The sequence below is a fragment of the Copadichromis virginalis genome, linkage group LG20, assembly GCF_057382275.1.
Source record: "Copadichromis virginalis isolate Kocher_CV1m ecotype Utaka linkage group LG20, C_Virginalis_male_GT1.1, whole genome shotgun sequence".
NCBI lineage: Eukaryota > Metazoa > Chordata > Actinopteri > Cichliformes > Cichlidae > Copadichromis > Copadichromis virginalis.
In genome coordinates, this window is record NC_140637.1 from 26,160,319 (window position 1) to 26,185,372 (window position 25,054).

At 44.3% G+C, this 25,054-nt stretch overlaps 1 protein-coding gene across 1 annotated transcript; it reads left to right on the forward strand.

Annotated features, from left to right (window-relative positions):
- Positions 1-1,000: 1,000 nt before the first annotated feature.
- Positions 1,001-25,008, forward strand: LOC146684934 (uncharacterized). The gene is made up of 7 exons (XM_085442978.1): positions 1,001-1,044; positions 2,971-4,223; positions 11,933-12,038; positions 15,641-15,738; positions 15,876-16,226; positions 24,742-24,857; positions 25,000-25,008. Exons 2-7 carry the CDS (start codon positions 3,044-3,046, stop codon positions 25,006-25,008), a joined length of 1,860 nt encoding a protein of 619 aa, XP_085299104.1. The 5' UTR covers positions 1,001-1,044; positions 2,971-3,043.
- Positions 25,009-25,054: the final 46 nt, after the last annotated feature.

Below are 25,054 nucleotides of genomic sequence, written 5' to 3' on the forward strand. Positions count from 1 at the left end.
GTGAAACCACTGCAAAACACAAAAGTCTGGGTAGTGAACTTATTGGACCAATGAAAGTTTCAGTCAGTTTAGTCCGTTTTGTTTATATCGCCCCACAGCAACAGCCATCCGTCCCACTGGTTGGCTGAGGAAAAGACAGGAAAAAGAGGAGAATAGAAAGACAAGACAAACAACAACAAGAGTGAATGGCATACGATTCTAAAGGAACAAAAGGGTGAACGGGATTATATGAGTATAGCATTTAATTAGAGTTAATCCGAGACCGTGCAGAGTGGGACGTGCAGATCAGCCCGTGGACACGGTTCAGTTCAGCTTCCAGATGTAAAATATCTGGCTGTAATCAGCCAGATATTTTCAGGCTGATTAACATTAGGGGAATTTACGCAGTATGAATAACTGTGACCTGCTGCAGAGATTTACAGTTTCATAGAAAATATGATTCTGTATCCCAAACATTATATTTTAGAAATAGATCGAAAGACTTGTGCCAGGTTAACCATGGCCATGTTATTAAATCAAATTTGAATAGTTATTACCAATAAAACATCAAATAGTTGGCAGGAAAACCACGACTTCCTGTCCACCGAGATCACTTTCATAATAAAACCGCTGGAGCCTGTGCCATCGAAGAGACATGCAGCTTTAGTCGTGCCCCGCCGCTCGGGAGAGAGGCTGCGTACTACATCCCGCACAGGCCGGCGATCACAGAGCTACGAAAGGCAGAAACAGCTTTTACGGTAAAACTAACCTAATGTGTGTTTTGGATTAAATGCGTTTTATTTGAATGAATACATTTATTTTTTATCAGTATTTAACTTTTTTAAGGCCACAAATGCGCTGGCTTCTATCAGCTTCTATCATCTGCGGTGAATCAAATAACAGCAGCTCCAGCACAAGTCTCATGACGTCCTTGGACTTGATGAAAAAACAGTGTTTTGCATCTGGGACGCTGTCCTCAGCTTCTCTCAAAAGAAGGTTCATAAAGAACAGCAGAGTCGCTCCGGGGAGGCAACACGATGCGGGCAGCGAGTGTCAGCTGTGCAGGTGAGACAGAAAGTTAGGACACACCGAGAAAACCCCCCAAACACAGGCAGACATTTGGAATATATGGTTCTTTTAAAATTAAATAAATAAATACATTTTCCACATTTGCTGTAGATTCTGCTGACTGATTACTTGACAGATTGCAGTTAGGGCATGTTTATGTTGTTTTCATAATAATGACTATTTGGATAAGTTTGCATCTTATTTAGCGGAAAACAAGAGTTTGCTTAGTTTGTTTGCACTAAACAAAGAATATGAAGAGATTATCAGCTTTATTCACAGTACATCTAAATATTGGTGGACCTCTACACTCAACAACATTAAAGTTAAGGTTTATGTGTTCTGTCCTATAAGATATAACTGTTTTGCACTGAGAAACTGCGACATCACACCAAGTAATTAAAAATTCGGTGAAAATCAAAAAAGTGACAACAAAAAGAAAAGTAATGTGGAAGTTGTGGAGGGATTTGGTCTGAGGCTTCCTACTAATGAGCTGGCAGTTTAGGTTGGCTAAAAAGGCTGAAGGGAGGTGCCTGGTGTACCTCATAAAGAGGCTTTCACTTAATTAAATCTACAAAATGCTACTCAGCACTATTCATTTGATAAAGTTAATAAATTCACAACCACAAGTTATATCGTCATGATAAAATAATAAAAACAAAAACTGAAGTAGCTCGTCTCCAGGCTTGTGTTCAGGTCAGGTGAATGACCTGAACACAAGCTTTTCAGATCATTCCCCTGCTTTTCTCTGAAAATCCATGATCAAGTTATAATAGGACTATACTGGGCACTCAAATGGGTCCAGACCAAAGAGTACACAGGAAGAAGGCAAATCTTCACTTTTCACTAGAATTTTTCTAATTTCTCCGATTCTACATTCTGTTAATTAATCTATTCCTGTCCTCCCTCACTTAAATAGGGAGGTGTTTTTAGGACTTTGTTTTAACATTATAAATAATTCAAGATCCATAAGACATACGCCTGACAGAAGTAAAAGCAGCCATCTCACCACAGAGTCAAATGATTTGGGGCAAGAATTGTGTCCCTATATCAGTCCTTGAGAAATAATAATAATAATATTTGACAATAGCACATAATAGGATCTATTGTTTTGTAACGATTCTACCACTAAATATAACAGTAATAATGGGCGATCGTGGCTCAAGAGTTGGGAGTTCGCCTTGTAATCGGAAGGTTGCCGGTTTGAGCCCCGGCTTGGACAGTCTCGTCGTTGTGTCCTTGGGCAAGACACTTCACCCGTTGCCTACTGGTGGTGGTCAGAGGGCCCGGTGGCGCCAGTGTCCGGCAGCCTCGCCTCTGTCAGTGCGCCCCAGGGTGGCTGTGGTTACAATGTAGCTGCCATCACCAGTGTGTGAATGTGTGTGTGAATGGGTGGATGACTGGATATGTAAAGCGCTTTGGGGTCCTTAGGGACTAGTAAAGCGCTATATAAATACAGGCCATTTTAATAAAGAATGTATCTGTACAATAACATATAGTGAGATTATTCCCACTAATATTAAAAATACCCAACAACAACATGTTGTATGATGTGTTGCAACAGTCCCAGCAAAATACATTTTTTTTAAAAAAGGACTAAAACCCAGTTAAACGTCTGGTAGTGATGTCCTTTGGAATATTTGTAATGCAAATAATATGCACTTGCATATTCACCTGACAAATAACATGGCCTGCTATGAGCTGTGTGGTTCAATTCTTGTTTTTTTTAATGTGTCACTTAGCACTAATTCGCATGTGTGCCAGCATAGTGGGCGCAATAACATTAAAGCTTAAAAATACAGAGTCTAGAAACCGGTATTTGTCTAAAAGGAACAAAAACAGTGCCTGTAATTAGCATTTAGACAGTACTTAGCATTGGATAGTTAGTCTGAAGCACATTAAACAAACTGTATTCTTCTTTTGCAGATGTTCCATATTTTCCCATTCAGGCAGCAACCAGACTGTTCGTCGAATTCTGACAGCCTGCCTCCTCTCTTTCATGGCCCTGCTCGGATCTGTATTCATCGACGTCAACTCCAACTTTGACTTGCTGTACACTACAGAAGCAGCTTACAGCGAGCTGACTTCATGCAAGACTCTAACTCTCCTGCAACTTGTCAGTAAACTTCAAAAGACGAGACATTTATTTTCCAAAAAAGTAGGGAATGAGACAGCTGAGGCAAGTTTTCCTAAGATGCTTTTTCTCATCTTTGATAATCACTGTGACAAACTGGTGGGTCGAAGTAATGACATCGGGATTCCTTGCAGTACTGAGTTTCCTAGCTTTTGCAAAGAGCTAGTGAGGAGCATTCAAGGATTTTTAAATACTTCACAGGATACAAACATTACCAGTGAAAGTGGAATTCTTGCTTTCTCACTGGCTATTGAAAGACTTCTTGACGTCTGGTGTACAGTAGAAGATACTTTGGTAAAGGCCAAACAGAATTCTAATTGGAGAGATGTACTGTCTGCAAGACTGTTGGTCACATTTATTGAGCTCAACCACCAGTTGAGAGACTTTGGCCACATGCAAACTCCTACTGGCTTCCAGTTTAGATGGTCATACATTCTGAGCTACCTCAGCTTTGCCAGGGTTTTGACAGAGAAACTGAATGACTGTTGGCTAGAAAACATAGACCACGAGATAAACACTACGCTGGATGTTCAGCATTCCTATATTTTTGACACAAGTCAATGGCAGATCTCTGGCACAAGTACGGAACGTCTGTCTGGGTCTCACACTGGAATTCAAGCTCTGACAAACACTCAGCAGTGTTTATTTGATCGTGCAGTGTTGGCTCTCAGGGCGGGCTCTCGATCCATCTCTTCAGGCCTCAGTATGAGGATATGCCTGCTGGCCATGGCATGTCTTATCTACCCTGTGGTGATGTTCTCTTTCAAACAGATGACAGAGTGGATACAGAACTATGCCCACAGTCTGAAGGAGAAAACACAAGACCTTAAGCACCAGAGGCAGCTGGCTGAAGATCTGCTTCACCAAATGCTGCCAAAGTCAGTTGCCAAACAGCTCCGCCAGCATAAACATGTTGAAGCTGAGAGCTACGAAAAGGTTGGTGCAAGAGGTAGCTATGACTATACCAGGTTATACAGTGAAGGATTGCTGGTGTTTAAATCCCCCTTCAAACCTGATTGGACCAATGGACCAGCCTTCCTTGCCTGTCATTGGAAACAAATTATACACCAGAACAGTTTCAAAATAAATTCTCCATTAGAAACTGTTTATGCAGTCAGGTTTTATTGTATCTTGTGTCATTTTAATTTGTACATTTTCTAATGAAATAAAAGAAAAGTTAGAAATGTGCAACAGGAAAAACACAAAATAAGAAAATTAATCTGCAGAAATGAGGTAGGCTTTGTGTCTGAATCTTTAGTAGCTTTATAATTAGAAGAATCTGATTCTGAAAACCCCTAAATTTAAATTCATCTCTGTGCTTGTCCTGCTAGACCTCAGTGCAGCGTTCAATACTGTTGACCATAATGTCCTATTAGAGCGATTAGAACATGCTGTAGGTATTACAGGTACTGCGCTGCAGTAGTTTGTATCATATCTATCTAATAGACTCCAGTTTGTTCATATAAATGGAGAGTCCTCTTGAGAGGAAAGAGATTTTATATCTCTAAGAGTAATCTTTTACTAGTTTACAAAGATTAATGAAAAACAAAGCCTTCAGTATGGGCTCATTTCAACTTTTATTCCTCTGATGATGCAAAAACCTAAAATCTTAAATGTAAGTTGCAAGTTTGGCAAAGAAAGGGAAGACAACAACCTTTACCTTATACAATTGCCATTTGCTTTGATCATTTAACCAAACAAATCCAGAGCATATGCGGCTGTGAGAGCTGTGGGATGTTGCTGCGAGGGGGTTACTTCTGGAAGATCTGCAAACACAAATACACAATGAATGTGTGTGTGTTTGCTGCCTTTGTTGCTATTGTTAGCATAATTGTCTATAATTGCCCTGTTGCATATTCATTGGAAGATAAAACATCGTATGAGTGAAAATTGCATCTGGCTTTTTGAAGAGATTTGAAGCAGCTGTAGCAAAAAAGCCCTCTGAACAGGGCTGTGGGGCGATTACAGAATATGGCTTGATAGGGTAAATTTTAAACAAATTTCAAGTTCTAGAGTATTCTAGGAGGAAAATGTTATACCCCTTATTAATTTGTTTCAAACTAAATGAAAACGGAGAACACTTCAACTGAGAACAGGATAGAGATACCAAAATAAAATATAAAGCCCTCTATGATATAGGACATAAGCTGTAATACCGCTTGTGGGCTAACCATGGGAAAAATCCTAGACTTTGAGCTGCAAGCTGACACATTGTACTCAGATGACAAAAAGTCAGATATGAAAAAGACAAAGTGAGAGGTACTTGAAAATGTAACTCTGATATTTCAAGATATTATTACTGACTTTCTATATAAAGGACCATTGTTCAGGCTACAGGGGGGGCCCAGTGCCAAAACTGAAGGGTAATATAAATAATTATCTCATCTTTTCTTTACAATCACCTACAAACTGCCTTGTTTTTGTTAGCTAAATGGACTGGGTCTTATATGTTGCATTTCTACCCTGAGCATTTTGTACAACGTGCCTCCTTCCTTAGTGACATCCTCTATGTAGCCGGTGTATCGGAAAAACTCAGGAGAGTCTTCTCCAAGCACAACATCCCAGTGTACTTCAGACCCAGCAACACACTCACACAAAAACTGGTTCATCCAAAAGAAAAACTCCTAAACACAAACTTAACAATGTGGTGTATGCTGTACAGTGTACCGAGGAATGCTCAGACCTCTACATTGGAGAGACCCAACAGCCACTTCATAAACGCATGGCACAACACAGAAGAGCCACCTCCACGGGACAAGACTTGGTGGTCCATCTGCATCTAAAGGTCAAAGGTCACTCTTTCGAGGATGCCAATGTTCACATATTGGACAGAGAAGACAGATGGTTTGAAAAAGGAGTGAAAGAAGCCATTTGACAGTATGTCCACTGTGAGCGACCATCTTTGAACAGAGGCAGTGGCTTACGACACCAACTGTCTGCCATCTATAATCCAGTTTTGAGATCCCTTCCCAGACGCCTTAACGCCCACTCACACCCTGGGCCATCTGACCTCAGGAAATCACATGATAGGGTGGGGCTGGGTTTCACAATGAGCTCACCCGAAACCGTGGCTGATTGTGACCCACACCTGTTTTCACACCTCGGCTCGTATGCTTAGGTAGAGAATCATAGGGTATCCATTGTCCCTCTTGAGGAGACACTCCCACGGTGCTTAAATCTGGGACTCCCCACCATTTGACCCTAGAACTGAAGAAGCTTCTCGGATGAGAGGTGAAACGTCTTCAAGCAACCTAAAGAAGTCCAGACGCTTTTCTTTCCAAGCTCCTTATAGTACGATGACCTGGATGGGTCTTCTTCTGTTATGCTGGCTCCCCTAGGCATTTGCGTTTTGGAAAGTGAAAGGTATATTTAGTGAGTTTGAATTTGTAAACTTATGGCTAAATGCCTATAAATCCTATGCACTGATCCTTTAAAAAAAACAAACATCAAAGATTAAACTATCACTTGCTAGACATTTGGCATTTGCTTTCAGATAGCATGGTGGTGTGGTGGCACTGGTGCCTCATACTATAAGCTCCAGGGTTTGAATGCAGCCTGGGCCTTTCTGTGTGGGGATTGGCGGTTCTCTCTGGGTACTCCAGCTTCGTCTTATCTGTCTCTTATAAAAGACATGTATGTCGTTATGTTAATTAGTGATTCTAAATCGACTGTAGGTGTGTGGGTTTTTGTATATGTTTCATACTGCCATGTCCTCTATATAATGTTAAAAAAGAGGATTTTTAATGTCTTCAAGTGCATTTTCTTAAGCTATTGCCATAACAGTACCTTTATTTTAAAAATCAATGTCTTAGAGTCATATCCAGAATTTGCTGGAGAAAGACTGTAATTTTGCCTCCACACAACCCCACAGTGGATTTTAAATCAAAAAGTCAAGAAGTGATGTAATTGAACCCAGGTAGGGGGATGGCCACAAGCCAGTTTAGTCCTAATGCCAGCCACAAGCCCAGATGCCCGTTTGAGTTTTTGCCAAATCAAACATGCACATCATCAACATTTCCGTACCCGACCGGTCAGGGCCTGGGTTGTGATATTGTTGGCTAGACAAAACTAGAGGTGAATGCATGTTCAGAACCGGTGAGAGAGAATGAAAGGCATGGAAGTGAATTAAAATGTCCTCGCCGGTTGACCTGCCCGTTGTGTCCATGTGCTTTGTTTTGTCTCGGCTCCCTTCCCGGTTCTCTATTTCCCTGTTTGTGTGTTTCTGTGTTTTGATGTGTGTGTTTCCGGAAGTCCAGTTTCAAGTGTCATTTGACCGGGAAGTATTCCCAGGCTGAAGTCGGCCACACTTGCTGCTCATCAGCCCTCGCCAGCTGGAGCTGATTGTCATCGTCAGCAGCCTCCCTATTTTAACTGTGTGACAGAGCTTCATTCGAAGCTGGATCGTTGAGTTTACTCGTCAGTACATCCCCAGTTCGCTAGTGAAAACTTTGTGTTGGAAGAGTGCTGCGTTTGGGTTCGCTTCTTACCACAGACCTGACAGAATGATCCAGCCAGCAAAGGACCCAGTGGACTCGAGCCCTGTTCAGCGAGAGCTGTCACTTCAGGCAGATTTTTTGGATCGCCATAAGAAAATGCTGCAGCATATCTCAAAGGAACAGAATGTGCTCCTCCAGGTTGTTACCAAACTGAAATGTATGTTTCAACCTCACCATGGCAGAAAATGTTCCACCCTCTCTGCCTTCCTGCTGCCTGTCCTCTACCTCCCCTTCACCCTTTCCTTGGGAGCATCCGCTGCTGGTGTCGGAAAAAATATTGACAGAGTTGGATAAAAGTGCAGGTTTTCTCATGCAATGTGCTTTTCAGACAGCAGAGTCAAGCCTATGCTTCAGACTGTGCCAAGGTTTCATTTGTGGTGGAACTGGTGACGGGGCGAGCGCTGAAATGAGCACAAGCAGTACCAAGGACTCACCCAGAGATCTCATATTAGAATTAGAATTAGAATTCAACTTTATTGTCATTGCACATGCACAGGTACAGGGCAACGAAATGCAGTTTGCATCCATCCAGAAGTGCTTTAGTGATATAGATATATTACAATATATATTAGCAATAATATAGATATGTAAGTATATTACAGAAATGGGTCTATTATGGTATGTTATAATGTACACGGTATGAAGTATGTTGTGAATATTCTATAACTATAGGTATGTACAGGCTGTAGTGAGTACAAGCTATGTACAGGATATGAACAGGATATAAATATGAAAAACTATACAGAATATGAAATAAATAACTTTACAGACATCTGAGATATACAGCTATACAGAAATGGGAACTATGCAAGTTGTAAACAGTTGTAGGGTTAAAAATTATCATATGTACAGAATGATTGTTTACACAGAGCTATACAGTAGTGCAGTCAAGATAAGTGAGGGTGTGGATAATTTCTACAGAGGCTATATAAAGTGCTAGTGGTTGTGAGTGGTGGTTCAGTCCATGTTATTATTGTGTGTTTGAGGGTACAGTTGTCCATTGTGTGTGTGTGTGTGTGTGTGTGTGTGTGTGTGTGTGTATGTTCAGTCCATGTGTTAACGTGGGTCAGATGTCAGGAGGCAGAGTTCAGGAGTCTGACAGCTGTGGGGAAGAAGCTGTTCCGGTACCTGGTGGTCTTAGTCCGGAGGCTCCTGTAGCGCCTCCCAGAGGGCAGGAGGGTGAAGAATCCATGTGATGGGTGACTGGGGTCTTTGATGATTTTCCCAGCCCTTTTCAGACACCGCTTCCTGTAGATGTCTTTTATGGCAGGAAGTGGTGCTCCAGCGAGGCGCTGGGCAGTTTTCACGACCCTCTGCAACGCCTTCCGGTCCGAGGCAGAGCAGTTCCCATACCAGACTGTTATACAGTTGGTCAGGATGCTCTCGATGGTACAGCGATAGAAGTTCACCAGGATGTCTGAGGACAGGTGGTTCTTCCTCAGAGTCCTCAAGAAGAAGAGGCGCTGGTGAGCCTTCTTGACCAGCTTGGAGCAGTTGGTCATCCAGATGAGATCCTCGGAGATGTGGACTCCCAGGAACTTGAAGCTGCTCACACGCTCCACAGCCGTCCCCTTAATGTGGATGGGTGGATGTGGGTCAGCATTCCTCCTGTAGTCCACGATGAGCTCCTTAGTCTTCTCGGTGTTAAGCAGCAGGTTGTTTCTGTCGCACCACTCAGCCAGACTATCCACCTCCTCCCTGTAGGCGGCCTCATCGTTGTCACTGATGAGGGCAATCACCGTGGTGTCATCTGCAAACTTAATGATGGTGTTGGAACCATCAGCAGGTCTGCAGTCGTGGGTGAAGAGGGAGTAGAGGAAAGGGCTCATCACACAGCCTTGTGGTACACTGGTGTTCATTGTGATTGTAGATGAGCAGCGATTATCCAGCCGGACATGTTGGGGGCGGTTGGTCAGGAAGTCCAGTAACCATTTGCAGATGAGGGAACTGATGCCCAGGTCTGTCAGTTTCCTGATGAGTTGTGAGAGGTGGATTGTATTGAATGCTGAACTGAAGTCTATAAACAGCATTCTGGCGTATGTGTTGTTGTTGTCCAGGTGTGAGAGGACAGAGTGCAGTGCGATGGAGACTGCATCCTCTGTGCTCCTGTTCTGGCGGTATGCGAATTGGTGGGGGTCCAGGGTGGGGGGGAGACAGGATATAAAGTGTGCTAGGACCAGCTGCTCTAAGCACTTAGTGATGATGGGGGTGAGTGCTACTGGGCGGTAGTCATTGAGGCAAGATGGGTTGGAGTTTTTGGGTATCGGGACGATGGAGGTGGATTTGAAGCAGGCCGGTACCACAGCGTGGGCCAAGGACAGATTGAATATGTCTGTGAGCACTCCTGCAAGCTCCCCAGAACACGCTCTGAGAACACGCCCGGGGATGCCATCGGGACCTGCAGCCTTGTGGACATTGATCCTGCTCAGCACCGCTCCTACATCGGTGGGGGAGAGAGTCAGAGGTTGGTGGTCTGGCGTCATGTCTGCTTTGGTTGTGGTTGTGGGGTTCCCTCGGTCAAAACGAGCATAAAAGTTGTTGAGCTCGTTGAGGAAGGAGACATCAGAGGATGCGGGGGAGGGTTTGGTGGTCCTGTAGTCTGTAATGGTCTGGAGTCCTTGCCACATGCGTCGGGGGTTGGAGTTGGAGAAGTGTTCTTCTACCTTCTTTTTGTAATGGTGTTTGGCTTTTTTGATGCCCTTCTTTAGATTAGCCCTGGCTGTACTGTAGGCGTGTGCATCTCCTGACCTAAAGGCAGTGTTGCGGGCCTTCAGGAGGAGACGAACATCCCGGTTCATCCAAGGCTTCTGGTTGGGGTACATGGTGATCCGTTTCTGGGTGGTGACACTGTCTGTGGTTTCGGAGATGTAATCCAGTACAGATGAGGCGTACTGGTCCAGGTCTGTGTGGGTGAACATATTCCAGTCTGTGTTTTTAAATCTGTCCTGGAGCACTGCGTCTGTCCCCTCTGGCCACACTTTAATTGTCCTCACAGCAGGTTTCACACGTTGGATGAGTGGTGAATACCTAGGTGTGAGGAACAGGGAGAGATGGTCCGATTGTCCAATGTGGGGGAGGGGTGTGGCTTTGTAGGCTCCAGCCAGGTGGGAATACACATGGTCTAAAGTCTTGTCTCCTCTGGTGTGGCAGGAGACATGTTGGTGGAATCTGGGGAGGACTGTCTTTAAGTTGGTGTGGTTGAAGTCGCCAGCAACAATAAAAGCAGCCTTGGGGTGTTTATTATGGTGTTTGTTAATGGCTGCAGAAAGTTCTTTCATGGTCAACCTAGCATTAGCATCGGGGGGGATATACACGGCAGTGAGTATGATCGAAGTGAGTTTTCTGGGGAGATAATAAGGTCTGCATTTGACCATTAAAAACTCCGCATTAGGTGAGCAGTGACTCTCAGTAGTAGTGGAGTTCATGCACCAAGCATTGTTAATGTAAATGCACAAACCTCCACCTCTGGTCTTGCCGGAGTCATCTGCTAGCCTGTCGGCTCAGTGTGTGTGGCGTCCTGCTAACTCGATAACATTGTCCAGGCAGCTGTTGTTCAACCATGTTTCGGTGAAAAACATGACATTTGAGTCCATAATCCGTCAGTTGTTAGTGATGGAGAGCCGTATCTCATCCATTTTGTTTGCCAGAGAACGGACATTGGCGAGGAAAATACTGGGTAAAGGCAGCCGGTGTGGTGTTAGCTTTAGCTTAGCCCGTAGCCCGTAGCCCTCCGCGCCTACCTCGCCTTTGTTTACGATCTCTGCGCCGTCTGCGTGCACTTCCGCCCAGCCAGGGAGAGTGGGCAGCCTCCGGTGTCCTGGAGATCTCTGGGATGAGTCGGAGATCGGCGATAAAACTGTTGGAGTTATGAGTCCAGATGTCCAGAAGCTCTTGTCTGCTGTAGGTCAGCAACGCACAGCAATTCTGGACGAATAATCCGGTTAAAAGTAGATAAAAAACCGCTAAATAGCAGATTCTGGAGAGACACTGAGCCTCGCGTTGTTCACGCGCCGCCATCATAATAAGTGATGATATAATGACCTTTTGGCTAAATTCTGATAAAGGTTTTTGATAAAGGTTGCAGAAAAAGCATGGCAGATTTCTCAGTGGACTTCTGGGTTTTGGGTGAGGAGATGGGTTGGGAGGAGAAAGCGCTCCCTGGAGCATTCCTGAACAGCCTAAATGAGGAGTTTAAATGTGAGTTGGCTACAAAAGAAATGCCCAAATCTTTGGATGCTTTCATTGCTATGTGTGTCAGGGCAGATGATCATATGCATGAGTATGGAAAATGGACTGGTGGACCTCGGCAGGCTGGTAGAAGCTCGAGCCCCTGGAAAGGGTCTCTGTCTGCAGACCGGCGCTAGGTGGAACACGAGCAGGTGGACTGGTAGGAATAGCCAATGCAGTTCGGCCATGCCAAGCTGTCCTACCCTGATTGAAGAATAAGATAGATTGTAGGTGAAAAGAAGGGGCATTTTGCAGATTCCTGCCCCTCGCAGCTAAAAGATGCTGCCCATCAGTAGCTGTGGGGATACTGACAGGCCTGACTGAAAATGTGTTGACTCTAGGGCAGAACAACATTTTATCAATGAGACCCTCGCCAAGAGGTTGGGGCTTCCATTAATCCCCCTCTCTGAACCCTTGCAGGGTCAATTTAATTCAATTGTAGATCGTACAATTATACAACAGAAAAAAACCCAACAATCATATGACCCCCTACGAGCAAGCACTTTGGCAACAGTGGGAAGGAAAAACTCAGTTTTAACAGGAAGAAACCTCCGGCAAAACCAGGCTCAGGGAGGGGCGGGGCCATCTGCTGCGACTGGTTGGGGTGAGAGAAGGAAGACAGGATAAAGGAAGAGAGACAGAGATTAATAACAAGTATGATTCAATGCAGAGAAGTCTATTAACCCTTTAAGACCTACCATAGAACCAAGTCCGCCAGAGCTTATCTTTATATTTTTACATGCTGTAGTGCCATTTTTGGGAGCATTTCAAGTTGCTATACATTAATACAACCATTATAGCCCAAACTTTAATACTATGTATGCATTAAGTGCATAATAGTTACGCAAATTGCAAAAAAGTGCAATAAACTACAAAAAAGAAATATATACTTTTACATATATTTCTAGTTAGAGAAATTTAAGAGGTTTATCCCTCAAAACTGGAAATACAAAAAAGTTGCACAAAATAGTTTCCAACAACAGGAAATTTATTTTGAGTGTCTTCATAGTTTTATTTTTGAGATACAGCAATTTTTATATACTGCAGGAAAAACGAAGAAAAAATATTAAACGGTAAATGGACTCGTTCTTATATAGCGCTTTTCTACTCTTCTGAGCACTCAAAGCGCTTTACACAACTTGTGCATTCACCCATTCACACCCATTCGCACAAGCACATTGATCTAAGTGCTTTCTAAGTAACATTCACACACATTCATACGCCGATGTATGCATCGGAGAGCAATTTTGGGGTTAATATCTTGCCCAAGGATATTTGGCATGCAGACTAGGGGAATCGAACCACCAACCTTCCGATCAGTAGATGACCTGCTTTACCGCCTGAGCTACAGCCACCCCATTATAATGCAAATTTGCAAAAAACCTCCATGTGCATCAAATTAAACTATTTCCTGCAGTGCAATTTGAGTTCTAAGCATCCCAGAAACTATACAGAAAAGCATAAAGTCAAACATGACTTTTAAAAACACCAGTGTAGGCTTATAAGGCCCCAAAGGTAAAAAAAAACTACATTTTCTGTGAAAATGACGTCACTTCCGGTTTTGGGCAGGTAATGGTGGACATGCGATAGCTCACGCTGACCTCTATTCCAACTAGGAAGTGTTATGAATAGCTGATCGGATTGGCGAAGCGTGTTTCTGGAATATTATGTCTTTGTTTTGCAAAGCTATATGTGGAAGGAAACCGTGACCTATGGCAAGCTGATGGCATAAGATGTAAGTACAACTCCTCCGGTTTCTTATGCAAAAAAAAATTATTGAGCTAGCTTATGTGGTTGCAGTTCTACAGGGATTTAAAACTAGTTACGCAAAACAGAGCGTACCCACTCCGACCAGTTTTAAAGGGTTAACACATAGTGAGTGAGAAAGGTGACTGGAAAGGAAAAACTCAATGCATCATGGGAATCCCCTGGCAGCCTACGTCTATTGCAGCATAACTAAGGGAGGATTCAGGGTCACCTTTTGAGGCGTCCCTGGGATACCAACCTCTTCTTCTGACCATCACAGAGGGAGAACTGGCTGTACCCTCCATGCAGCAACACACACACCGCTGCCACCGTTTATGGAGGACCACACAGGCAGCTTTCCTCAGGTCAGTGTAACACAACAAGCATCTGGCTGATCAACGTTGTGTTCCAGCTCCCTCCTACCAAGCTGGCCAGAAGGTTTGGCTCTCTTACAAGTGGTCCTTTTGAAATGCAGTCTATCATCAACCCTGTAACTGTTTATTTGAATCTTCCCACAACATCAAGATCCATAATGTTTTTCATGTATCCCAGGTGAAGCCAGTACGGATGAGCCTATAGAGTCAGGTCCAAAATTTTCTGGACAAAGACTGTAATTTTGCCTCCACACAACCCCACAGTGGATTTTAAATCAAAAAGTCAAGATGGCCACAAGCCAGTGTAGTCCTAATGCCAGCCACAAGCCCAGATGCCCCTGTTTGATTCTTTACCAAACATGCACATCATCAACATTTCAATACTCGACCGGTCAGGGCCTGGGTTGTGATATTGTTGGTTAAAGACAGAACTAGAGGAGCGGGTGAATGCATGTTCAGAACCGGTGAGAGAGAATGAAAGGCAAGGAAGTGAATTTAAATGTCCTCGCCGTTCGACCTGCCCGTTATGTCTGTGTGATTTGTTTTGTCTCGGCTCACCTCCCAGTTCCCTACCCTGTTTGTGTGTTTCTGTGTTTTGATGTGTGTGTCCGGAAGTCTGGTTTCAAGCGTCATTTGACCGAGAAGTATTCCCAGGCTGAAGTCTGCCACACCTGCTGCTCACAGCCCTCACCAGCTGCAGCTGATTGTCATCGTCATCAGCCTCCCTACTTAACTGTGTGGCTGAGCTTCAGTCGATGCCAGATCGTTGAGTTTACTTGTCATTAAAGCCCCTGTTCGCTAGTGAAAACTTTGTGTGCGCACTGCTTGCCCGATAGACTGATGTTTTTTTTTTCTCACTAAGATTTGGGAATGGAGTTTGTCATGGGGGCGGAGCCATTGTACAGAGAATTGAAGATTCACGATTCATGCCATGGACACAAGCACTGGGTGGAATTTGGGGAAATCACCACTGTGTTTGGGTCCGCTTCTTACTACAGACCTGACATAAAATGTAGGGAAATTGACTAGTAAAGGGATGAAAAAGTGTATTGATAAGATGCAAGGGGTACTTTTATCAGCTGATGAAGAAAATGAGCGAGAGAAGAGCACAGATGGAGGTAATTTAGTGAATCGGGAAGTGCTGAAGGTTAGTAAGTGGGAAATGAAGGTAACTGTGAAGACAAAGGCAACCATAAGAAGAAATCAAGTGCATTGCTTATGGCAGCAAACTGAAGAAGCTGTTGGACAGATGAGTGGAGTCACCTGTAATGTAGAGGGCTTTTCAGGTGAGGTGTGTGCAATAGATATCCTGGAGGGAGAGAAAAGAAGCGCCCACGATCCTTTCGGATGTTCTCACTACTCGATGCAGCTTTTTGCAAGAGTCATACCACACAGTGATGCAGCTGGTGAGAATACTCTCAACAGTGCCTCTGTAGAAGGTGCTCATAATAGGTGTTGAGGTGCTCTCCTCAGCTTGCGGAGGAAGTAGTTGTTGTTGGGCTTTACTGACCAGTGATGCTGTGTTACACCTGTGGTAGGTCTCTGTGGCGTGGTCGGTGGTGAGGCTGCGGGGGAGGCGGACACACCTGAGCTGCATCTTTCTCCCCTGCATATAAAAGGATTGAACTGGATCCTGAAATGGTGGCTGAGCTGGTGGCCACGCAGAGGGAGAAGGCAGCGGTGTCGCCCCGAGAGGTGGAGGAACTGGAGAACCGGAGTGAGCACCAGATACACCTGATATAGAGTCTGGCTGCTAAAGTCTGCTCCTGGCCGACACCACCGGTGTCCCTTGACTGCAGTGGAGTGGCTGATATCCGGACTGCTCCGGACTGCTGACCTCACCCCCATCCACAGATGGGAGGCGGTTGGTGACCGGCAGGTGCCTTCACCTGTTCCTGTTCCACAGAGGAGGGCAGTCGAGCAACCTCAGTTTCCACCACCTGCTCAGCCCAACCCATTGGACAGAGCACCAGAGGGACCTGCTCTGCCGGACCCGGGGGTCAAGGTGCTGGACTGTGGTGCTTGACCTAAGCCAGCGGACAGCATGTGGGAGAGTCCCTTGCAGCCGGAGTCAGAGGTCGGCGGTGGCCAGAGCGCAGGAGGGACCTGCTGTAGTAGAGTTTGGGTTCTGCGCACCCACGGGACCTGCCTTGCGTCCGCTGGAGGGCAGCGTGCAGGACCCCACTGCACGCTGCCAAGCCGCAGGTGAGCCTCAGCCCATGTCTGCCACTGCTATGCATTCCCAAAGACAGGAACACCGTTTTGTCGGGACCCATTTTTTCTTAGCCAGCAGTTTCAGGGATCCTTCAATGTGACCATGGACTACTATGGTTCCTGGTATCACTAACTCAATTAAACTGCTTGATTAAAAAAACATTTTTTAACTAGCCAATACTAAGACTTTTTTCATGTTTTGCATTTTCTGTTCCAAATTACAGATCACACAAATAATTATTTATATATTCATGTTTAATCATTGACATAGCTTTCAATATACAAAAAAAAACAATCTAAACATTTCAAAAGCAATCTTCCAAATATAGGACAATGAAATTTCTATGCAGATCTGGAGATAGTCAAGCAGAAGACCAATGTTGATCTGCTATGGAGCTGCCAGGCAGGAGGAAAAGAGTGAGACCAAAGAGGAGGCTTGTCATGAAATCAGAATTAATGCCTCAGGAAATTATGTGGTTACAATTGCTCCCAGACAATAAGAACAGTAACAAACTGAACTAAATTAAATAATACAATATATTCCAAAGTTACAAAATATAAGAAATAGCTCTAAATAGCTCATATACACAAATAGCTCTTCACAATAGCTTGTGAATATCGAGAATATTACAGGAAAGAAAGATACGAAGATGGTTGGTGTGTCACAGGTAGTATAAGATGGAGGGAGATGCTCCACTGTGGTGACGCCAAAAGGGAACAGCCAAAAGATGACCCAGAAGAAGAAGAAGAGGCTTTTCAGGCTCAAAGAGATGTTAGTGAGGGAGGACATTATTAGGCTAAAATAACAAACTTAACATATCAGAGAGGGAAGAATATAGAAGTTGACAAATCATGCGCTGTCAAATCATATGTAAAATAATTGTAAGTAAACAAAAGAGGAAACAGTCGTCAGTTAGTCTCAATGTCATGTTATCGTATTACCATGAAAATTAATTGGCAGAAGAAAGATCAATGGGAGCAAACAGTTCTCTAAATGACCCTAATACAATGAGCGATAGTCAGAAACACCAGTATAATTCATATGGTTATTTAAAAAAACGTACAGCTTCTCGTTCACACATACAGTACATACCTCATACCTCAGCCGTATTGAGTGGACTGGACAGCTAAGCAGCACACATGTGGTGGTGTAGGACACCAGTCCTGGCTGAGTCATCCTGGCTAGTCCCAGTCCTATTACCTACATTTACCTGGCCAACACTGTCCTCTTGTGAGAATTCAGAACAAGCCCCAAAGATCACAGAAGACATAAACAAAAAGAGAAAGCTTAGAAAACATCTTTAAAAAAAACCCTGCCCTACTGTTTTGAAAAAAAAAAAAAAAATCTTCCTGTGCCTTTTGGGTGCTACCGCAGGTGCCTTTGACACACCATTTTGTCAACATTGTTGTGTTTGTTGGGGAGAAAGCTTACAAACATACAGTACAGCACTTCAGAGTCACACTGCTAGCGAACAAAGATTTATGTAAATTTGACAAGCTGAACGCATTCTGTACTGTACAGGAGACACGGCACAAGATTGATTGGCTGTAGACCATTGTCAATCAGGACACAGAACACAATGCACTGTAAAAAAAAAAAAAAAAAAGCATGGAAAATTGCACCTAAAAAAACAGCGAGGCCGCGAAAGGCTGCATTATAGCGAGGAACCACTGTACACTAAAGTGTCCCCTGTCACCTCACACTCTGGTGTTTTCCATTTATTTATTTACTTATTTATTAGCATGAACTGGAGACTTGACCGTTCATTTTGTATGCTCTATGCTGATTGTCCTTACAGACTATAAGCTGTAAGGACAATTTAATAAAAGTTACAACTTCAGAAAGACAATTTGCACAATCAGTGGATACATTTTGGATGTTCTATTTGAATTATAGGACATTTCAAATCACAGTATTAATGCATCCAAAATTGTAGTGGATTAATGTAATTTGGGGGTTACTAAAGCCAGACTGAAAAACAGGAAGTTAGTCTAGAGCTATACAAGCATATTAATAAATACGGGAAGCCAGACAGAAAAGAGGAACTTGTACCATATTAGGAGCTGTTGAAACTGTGTGACGTGTAAAGTACCAAAATAACACCTATATGAGACACATTTTATGATTCTAATGTTAGGGATTCTGCAATTGGCGTTGGGCTGTGCAAGGCTCTCTCTTCTGGAAGATGATTGAATTAAATATAAAATGTTTTGACCACTCTGAGTTGGGTTTTCTCTGTTCTGTTATGGGGATCAAAGAATCAGGTTTTAATAATACCCATTTTGTAAGCACTTCCAGGAGTGCAGTTCATCTCAACATCACATATAGCGATATATAGAGTATGTATATATTAAAAAAAAAAAAATTCCCCACTCGCCCCTGCGGGCAGTCAATCCTTCAAGCTCGGGTCCTCTACCAGAGGCCTGGGAGCTTGAGGGTCCTGCGCAGTATCTTAGCTGTTCCTAGGACTGCGCTCTTCTGGACAGAGATCTCCGATGTTTTTCCCAGGATCTGCTGGAGCCACTCGCCTAGCTTGGAAGTCACCGTACCTAGTGCTGTCATTCGGAACCACTACATCGATCACTACGGCTGTCTTCTTCTGTTTGTCTACCACCACTATGTCCGGTTGGTTAGCCACCACCATTTTGTCCGTCTGTATCTGGAAGTCCCACAGGATCTTAGCTCAGTCATTCTCCATCACCCTTGGGGGCATCTCCCATTTTGACCTCGGGACTTCCAGGTTATACTCGGCACAGATGTTCCTGTACACTATGCCGGCCACTTGGTTATGGCGTTCCATGTATGCCTTGCCTGCTAGCATCTTGCGCCCTGCTGTTATGTGCTGGATTGTCTATGGAGCATCTTTACACAGCCTGCACCTGGGGTCTTGCCTGGTGTGATAGACCCCAGCCTCAATGGATCTTGTGCTTAGTGCTTGTTCCTGTGCTGCCATGATTAGTGCTTCCGTGCTGTCTTTCAGTCCAGCTTTGTCCAGCCACTGGTAGGATTTCTGGATATCAGCCACCTCCTCTATCTGCCGGTGGTACATACTGTGTACTGTGCATGGAGTGAAACCCCCCATGCATGGTAAGGAGCTTTCTTATCTTGATGTCAGTGGCTTCTATCTCCTCCTTTGGTCAGCCTATTACCCCAGCAGGGTATCCGATCACGGGCAGGGTGTAGGTGTTGATAGCCCGGATCTTGTTCTTACCGTTCAGCTGACTCCTCAGGACTTGCCTGACCCTCTGCAGGTACTCGGTGGTTACAGCTTTCCTAGTGGCCTCTTCATGGTTCCCATTCGCCTGCGGGATCCCCAGGTACTTGTAACTGTCCTCTATGTCTGCAATGTTTCCTTCTGGTAGTTTGATCCCCTCTGTTCTGGCTACCTTCCCTCTCTTTGTTATCATCCGACTACACTTCTCCAGCCCGAACGACATTCCGATGTCATTGCTGTATAACCTGGTGGTGTGGATCAGTGAATCGATGTCTCGTTCACTCTTGGCATACAGCTTGATGTCATCCATGTACAGGAGGTGGCTGACAACTGCTCCATTCCGTAGTCGGTATCCGTAGCCAGTCTTGTCAATGATCTCACTGAGGGGGTTCAGGCCTATGCAGAACAGCAGTGGGGACAGAGCATCTCCTTGGTAGATCCCGCACTTGATGGTGACTTGTGCTATGGGCTTGAGGTTGGCCTCCAGTGTTGTCCGCCACATCCCCATTGAGTTCCTGATGAAGGCTCTCAGGGTCCTGTTGATCTTATATACAGTGGGGCAAAAAAGTATTTAGTCAGCCACCGATTGTGCAAGTTCCCCCACATAAAATGATGACAGAGGTCAGTAATTTGCACCAGAGGTACACTTCAACTGTGAGAGACAGAATGTGAAAAAAATCCATGAATCCACATGGTAGGATTTGTAAAGAATTTATTCGTAAATCAGGGTGGAAAATAAGTATTTGGTCAATAACAAAAATACAACTCAATACTTTGTAACATAACCTTTGTTGGCAATAACAGAGGTCAAACGTTTACTATAGGTCTTTACCAGGTTTGCCCACACAGTAGCTGGTATTTTGGCCCATTCCTCCATGCAGATCTTCTCGAGAGCAGTGATGTTTTGGGGCTGTCGCCAAGCAACACGGACTTTCAACTCCCGCCACAGATTTTCTATGGGGTTGAGGTCTGGAGACTGGCTAGGCCACTCCAGGACTTTCAAATGCTTCTTACGGAGCCACTCCTTTGTTGCCCGGGCGGTGTGTTTTGGATCATTGTCATGTTGGAAGACCCAGCCTCGTTTCATCTTCAAAGTTCTCACTGATGGAAGGAGGTTTTGGCTCAAAATCTCACGATACATGGCCCCATTCATTCTGTCCTTAACACGGATCAGTCATCCTGTCCCCTTGGCAGAAAAACAGCCCCATAGCATGATGTTTCCACCCCCATGCTTCACAGTAGGTATGGTGTTCTTGGGATGCAACTCAGTATTCTTCTTCCTCCAAACACGACGAGTTGAGTTTATACCAAAAAGTTCTACTTTGGTTTCATCTGACCACATGACATTCTCCCAATCCTCTGCTGTATCATCCATGTGCTCTCTGGCAAACTTCAGACGGGCCTGGACATGCACTGGCTTCAGCAGCGGAACACGTCTGGCACTGCGGGATTTGATTCCCTGCCGTTGTAGTGTGTTACTGATGGTGACCTTTGTTACTTTGGTCCCAGCTCTCTGCAGGTCATTCACCAGGTCCCCCCGTGTGGTTCTGGGATCTTTGCTCACCGTTCTCATGATCATTTTGACCCCACGGGATGAGATCTTGCGTGGAGCCCCAGATCGAGGGAGATTATCAGTGGTCTTGTATGTCTTCCATTTTCTGATGATTGCTCCCACAGTTGATTTTTTCACACCAAGCTGCTTGCCTATTGTAGATTCACTCTTCCCAGTCTGGTGCAGGTCTACAATACTTTTCCTGGTGTCCTTCGAAAGCTCTTTGGTCTTGACCATGGCGGAGTTTGGAGTCTGACTGTTTGAGGCTGTGGACAGGTGTCTTTTATACAGATGATGAGTTCAAACAGGTGCCATTCATACAGGTAACGAGTGGGGGACAGAAAAGCTTCTTACAGAAGACGTTACAGGTCTGTGAGAGCCAGAGATCTTCCTTGTTTGAGGTGACCAAATACTTATTTTCCACCCTGATTTACGAATAAATTCTTTACAAATCCTACCATGTGGATTCATGGATTTTTTTTTTCACATTCTGTCTCTCACAGTTGAAGTGTACCTCTGGTGCAAATTACTGACCTCTGTCGTCATTTTAAGTGGGGGAACTTGCACAATCGGTGGCTGACTAAATACTTTTTTGCCCCACTGTAGTTCTAGGCATTCCAGGATCCAGCTGTGGGGCATTGAGTCATAGGCCTTCTTGTAATCAATCCAGGCAGTGCACAGGTTGGTCAGTCTGGTCCTGCAGTCTCGGCTGACTGCTTGGTCTGCCAGTAGCTGGTGTTTTGCGCCTCTGGTATTCTTGCCCATCCCTTTCTGTGCCCCGCTCATGTATTGACCCATGTGCCTGTTCATCTTAGCCGATATGATGCCTGACAGGAGCTTCCACGTGGTGCTGAGGCAGGTTATTGGTCGGTAGTTGGAGGGGACTGGTCCCTTCTGGGGGTCCTTGAGGATCAGGACTGTCCGGCCTTCGGTTAGCCATTCCGGGTGTCTCTCGTCAACTAGCAGCTGGTTCATTTGTGCTGCCAGGCGCTCGTGGAGTGCAGTCAGCTTCTTCAGCCAGTGGGCGTGAACCATGTCAGGGCCCGGTGCTGTCCAACTTTTCATACTGGAGACCCTTTCTTGGATATCTGCCACTGTGATGGTTACTGGACCCTGTTCGGGAAGGTCGCTATGGTCTGCCCTCAGATCCACTAGCCACTGAGCATTGCCGTTATGGGTTGCGTCCTTCTCCCATATGCTCTTCCAGTATTGTTCCGTCTCCAGCCTTGGTGGTGCTGTTCTCATATTGTTCCCCTGCCACTGAGAGTACACCTTGGCTGGTTCCGTGGAGAACAGCTGGTTTATTCTCCTGTCTTCTATCTCTCTGGTGTACCTCCTCAAACGGCTGGCCAAGGCTGTGAGTCGTTGCTTGGCAGTTTCCAAGGCCTCAGGAATGGATGGACAGCTTCCTGTACTTCTTAGGCACCTTCCTCATCGCGCCTTTCTGCAACTCCGATAGTTGGCTAACCTCCCTCAGTGCTACCTGGATCTTAGCCTCTAGCCTCATACCAATCAGTACTGTCACTCTCTATACACAGTTCGCGCGATTTCTAAAGTGAAAGCAAAAAACAAGCGCAAATTCAAACACGATTTCAATATGTCACATATTGACAGTCCTCTCCGATGCCAATGACATAATTACCCAGCTACATTTAGAAAGAATGCAAAAGCATTGACATATATTTTTCCTTCCTACGATAGCCCGACGGGCAGGGCAGAGATAGATTTTGGTAGCCCGACTGGAAAAATCGCTAGCCCCGGGACGTCGGGCTAGCGATTTTGCGAGCCCTGTATCTGATTGAGGAATCACTCATCTTTGGAAAAGAGAGTTTATTACAGAGAAATGGCTCTTTCCAAAATAAAAGCTATACTATACGCTTCTTCTGGGCTATATTCTCAGCAGCATATTAAACATATCAGGTCCCCATAAGGAGAATCATGTGCTAACGGCTGTCTAAATGACTCGGGTAAAGTTTGTATCATGCGTGCTTGTTGTTTTTGTCTGCTTCCACTTGTCTTTGCACTAGGATGATGTCGGAGTAAATGTGCAGTCATAATTATTGTGTTCCCACTAGTGCTGTCAGCGTTAATCTCGTTGAAATGACGTTAACGCCACAACACGGCAAATCTCCGTTAACGAGCTACCGCGGATCGCCCCGTGCGTGGGGCTGGACAGCGTCAACACATTAACGAGCTAACTGCGCTAACGCAGTAGTTCCCACCAATGTAATTGAGCATTGCGTGGCACATCCAACATACTGTTTTACTTTAGTCCATGACACGCTTCCTTCAGTGTCATACGTCACATGAAAACCAAAATAGTTCCAAATGCCAGATCTGAATGAGGGTGGGGGAGGTTCAATTTGCCATGTTGCAAGGAGAGCTTAACTTCTGTCTCGCTAGCTTGCCCTGCGCTCAGTGAATCTGCGTTCGACTACTCTGCCTAGGCTACACTGTCGAGCGCAGATCCACTGAGCGCTCAACACAGACAGCATCGTCAGAAGGAAAGTTGATAAAATAAATTAAAAATTTAGTATTGTTCGTTACATATGCATACCGAACCGAAAGCACTGTATCGAACGGTTCAATATCGATACGAGTATCGTTGCACCCCTAATGTATATATATATATATATATATATATATATATATATATATATATATATATATATATATATATATATCCAGTTGTGGGGCATTGAGTCATAGGCCTTCTAGTAATCAATCCAGGCAGTGCACAGGTTGGTCAGTCTGGTCTTGCAGTCTCGGCTGTCTACCAGTAGGTGGTGTTTTGCGCCTCTTGTATTCTTGCCAATTCCTTTCTGTGTCCCGCTCATGTATTGACCCATGTGCCTGTTCATCTTAGCCGATATGATGCCTGACAGGAGCTTCCATGTAGTACTGAGGCAGGTTATTGGTCGGTAGTTGGATGGGACTGGTCCCTTCTTGGGGTATATATATATATATATATATATATATATATATATATATATATATAGTGTAACCCCACAGGTTTTGGACATCTTTCATCTGAAAACATCTGTAAGCAATTTAAAAAATTTAATACAAGAATGTTTCCTAATATCCAAGTAAACTTTTTCTTTTTCGGGTAGTGACTGCCTAAAGTCTTGAACCTATGTACATCCTCCGTTACTGCCTTTCATGTCTTGAGTTGCTTAGCCAGGCCTTTACAACAGCCATTCTCCTGCTGCTTGTTTGTGTGTCTCCCTCTTTTTGGTTTCATCTTTAATAACTGAAAAGCATGCTCTCATGAATTGACAACAATGCAATCAACAGTTTCTTTGCCTTGAGAAACTTTAAAATTGCTTTTGGTTGTTATTCATAGTCACTCAGTTCAGTTTATAAGCATCTGGGTGAATCTGAGCAGAAAGTGTAGTCCTGTATACTACAGAATTCATCCTGCTGCTTCTCAGCAGTTGCATCAACAGTAAACAGTAGTGGCACATTCCTTTAGCAGCCATACATCCCCATGGCACAACACTGCGGTCACCATGTCTGACACATAACGCCATACGCTCTGGATCACAAGATGTTCCTTTTTTTCTCTGTAGTTTTATCTTCCCATAATTCTGGTACAAGTTCAACTTCGTTTTCTCCGTCTGAAGATTTTATTTCTCTTTTAGATGTTTTCTATTATATTTCCACTACAAACAGTAATTCTATATAGTAATGGAACTACTTTTCTACCTTTGGTTCCAGGTGACCATTTTTTTCTCAGACATTGTGGGCTTCACCTCTATATCTGCGTCCTGTACTCCATTGCAAGTAGTGAAGATGCTCAACAACCTCTACATGTGTTTTGATACGCGCATTGACTCCTATGATGTCTACAAGGTAACCCAAGTTTTACTTCCACTTTCATCACTTTTTTGACTTCAATTGAAATAATTCTTTATTTAGTTACTTGTTCTGTGGGCATGTCTCTGGGCTTTAAGGTTATACATTGTTGAAATCTGGGGTGTCTGCACTTATGCAGATGTATTGAATCTGCTAGTTAGTAGTTGTAGCCTTTCAGTATACCTCTGTAAAGC

Coding starts and splice junctions, on each gene's coding strand:
- LOC146684934 (XM_085442978.1), top strand. CDS start 3,044: ATGGCCCTGCTCGGATCTGTATTCATCGACGTCAACTCCAACTTTGAC. Junction 4,224..11,932: donor TGGACCAGCCTTCCTTGCCT/GTCATTGGAAAC, acceptor TATGTGTGTCAG/GGCAGATGATCATATGCATG. Junction 15,739..15,875: donor GGAGGAACTGGAGAACCGGA/GTGAGCACCAGA, acceptor CCCCATCCACAG/ATGGGAGGCGGTTGGTGACC.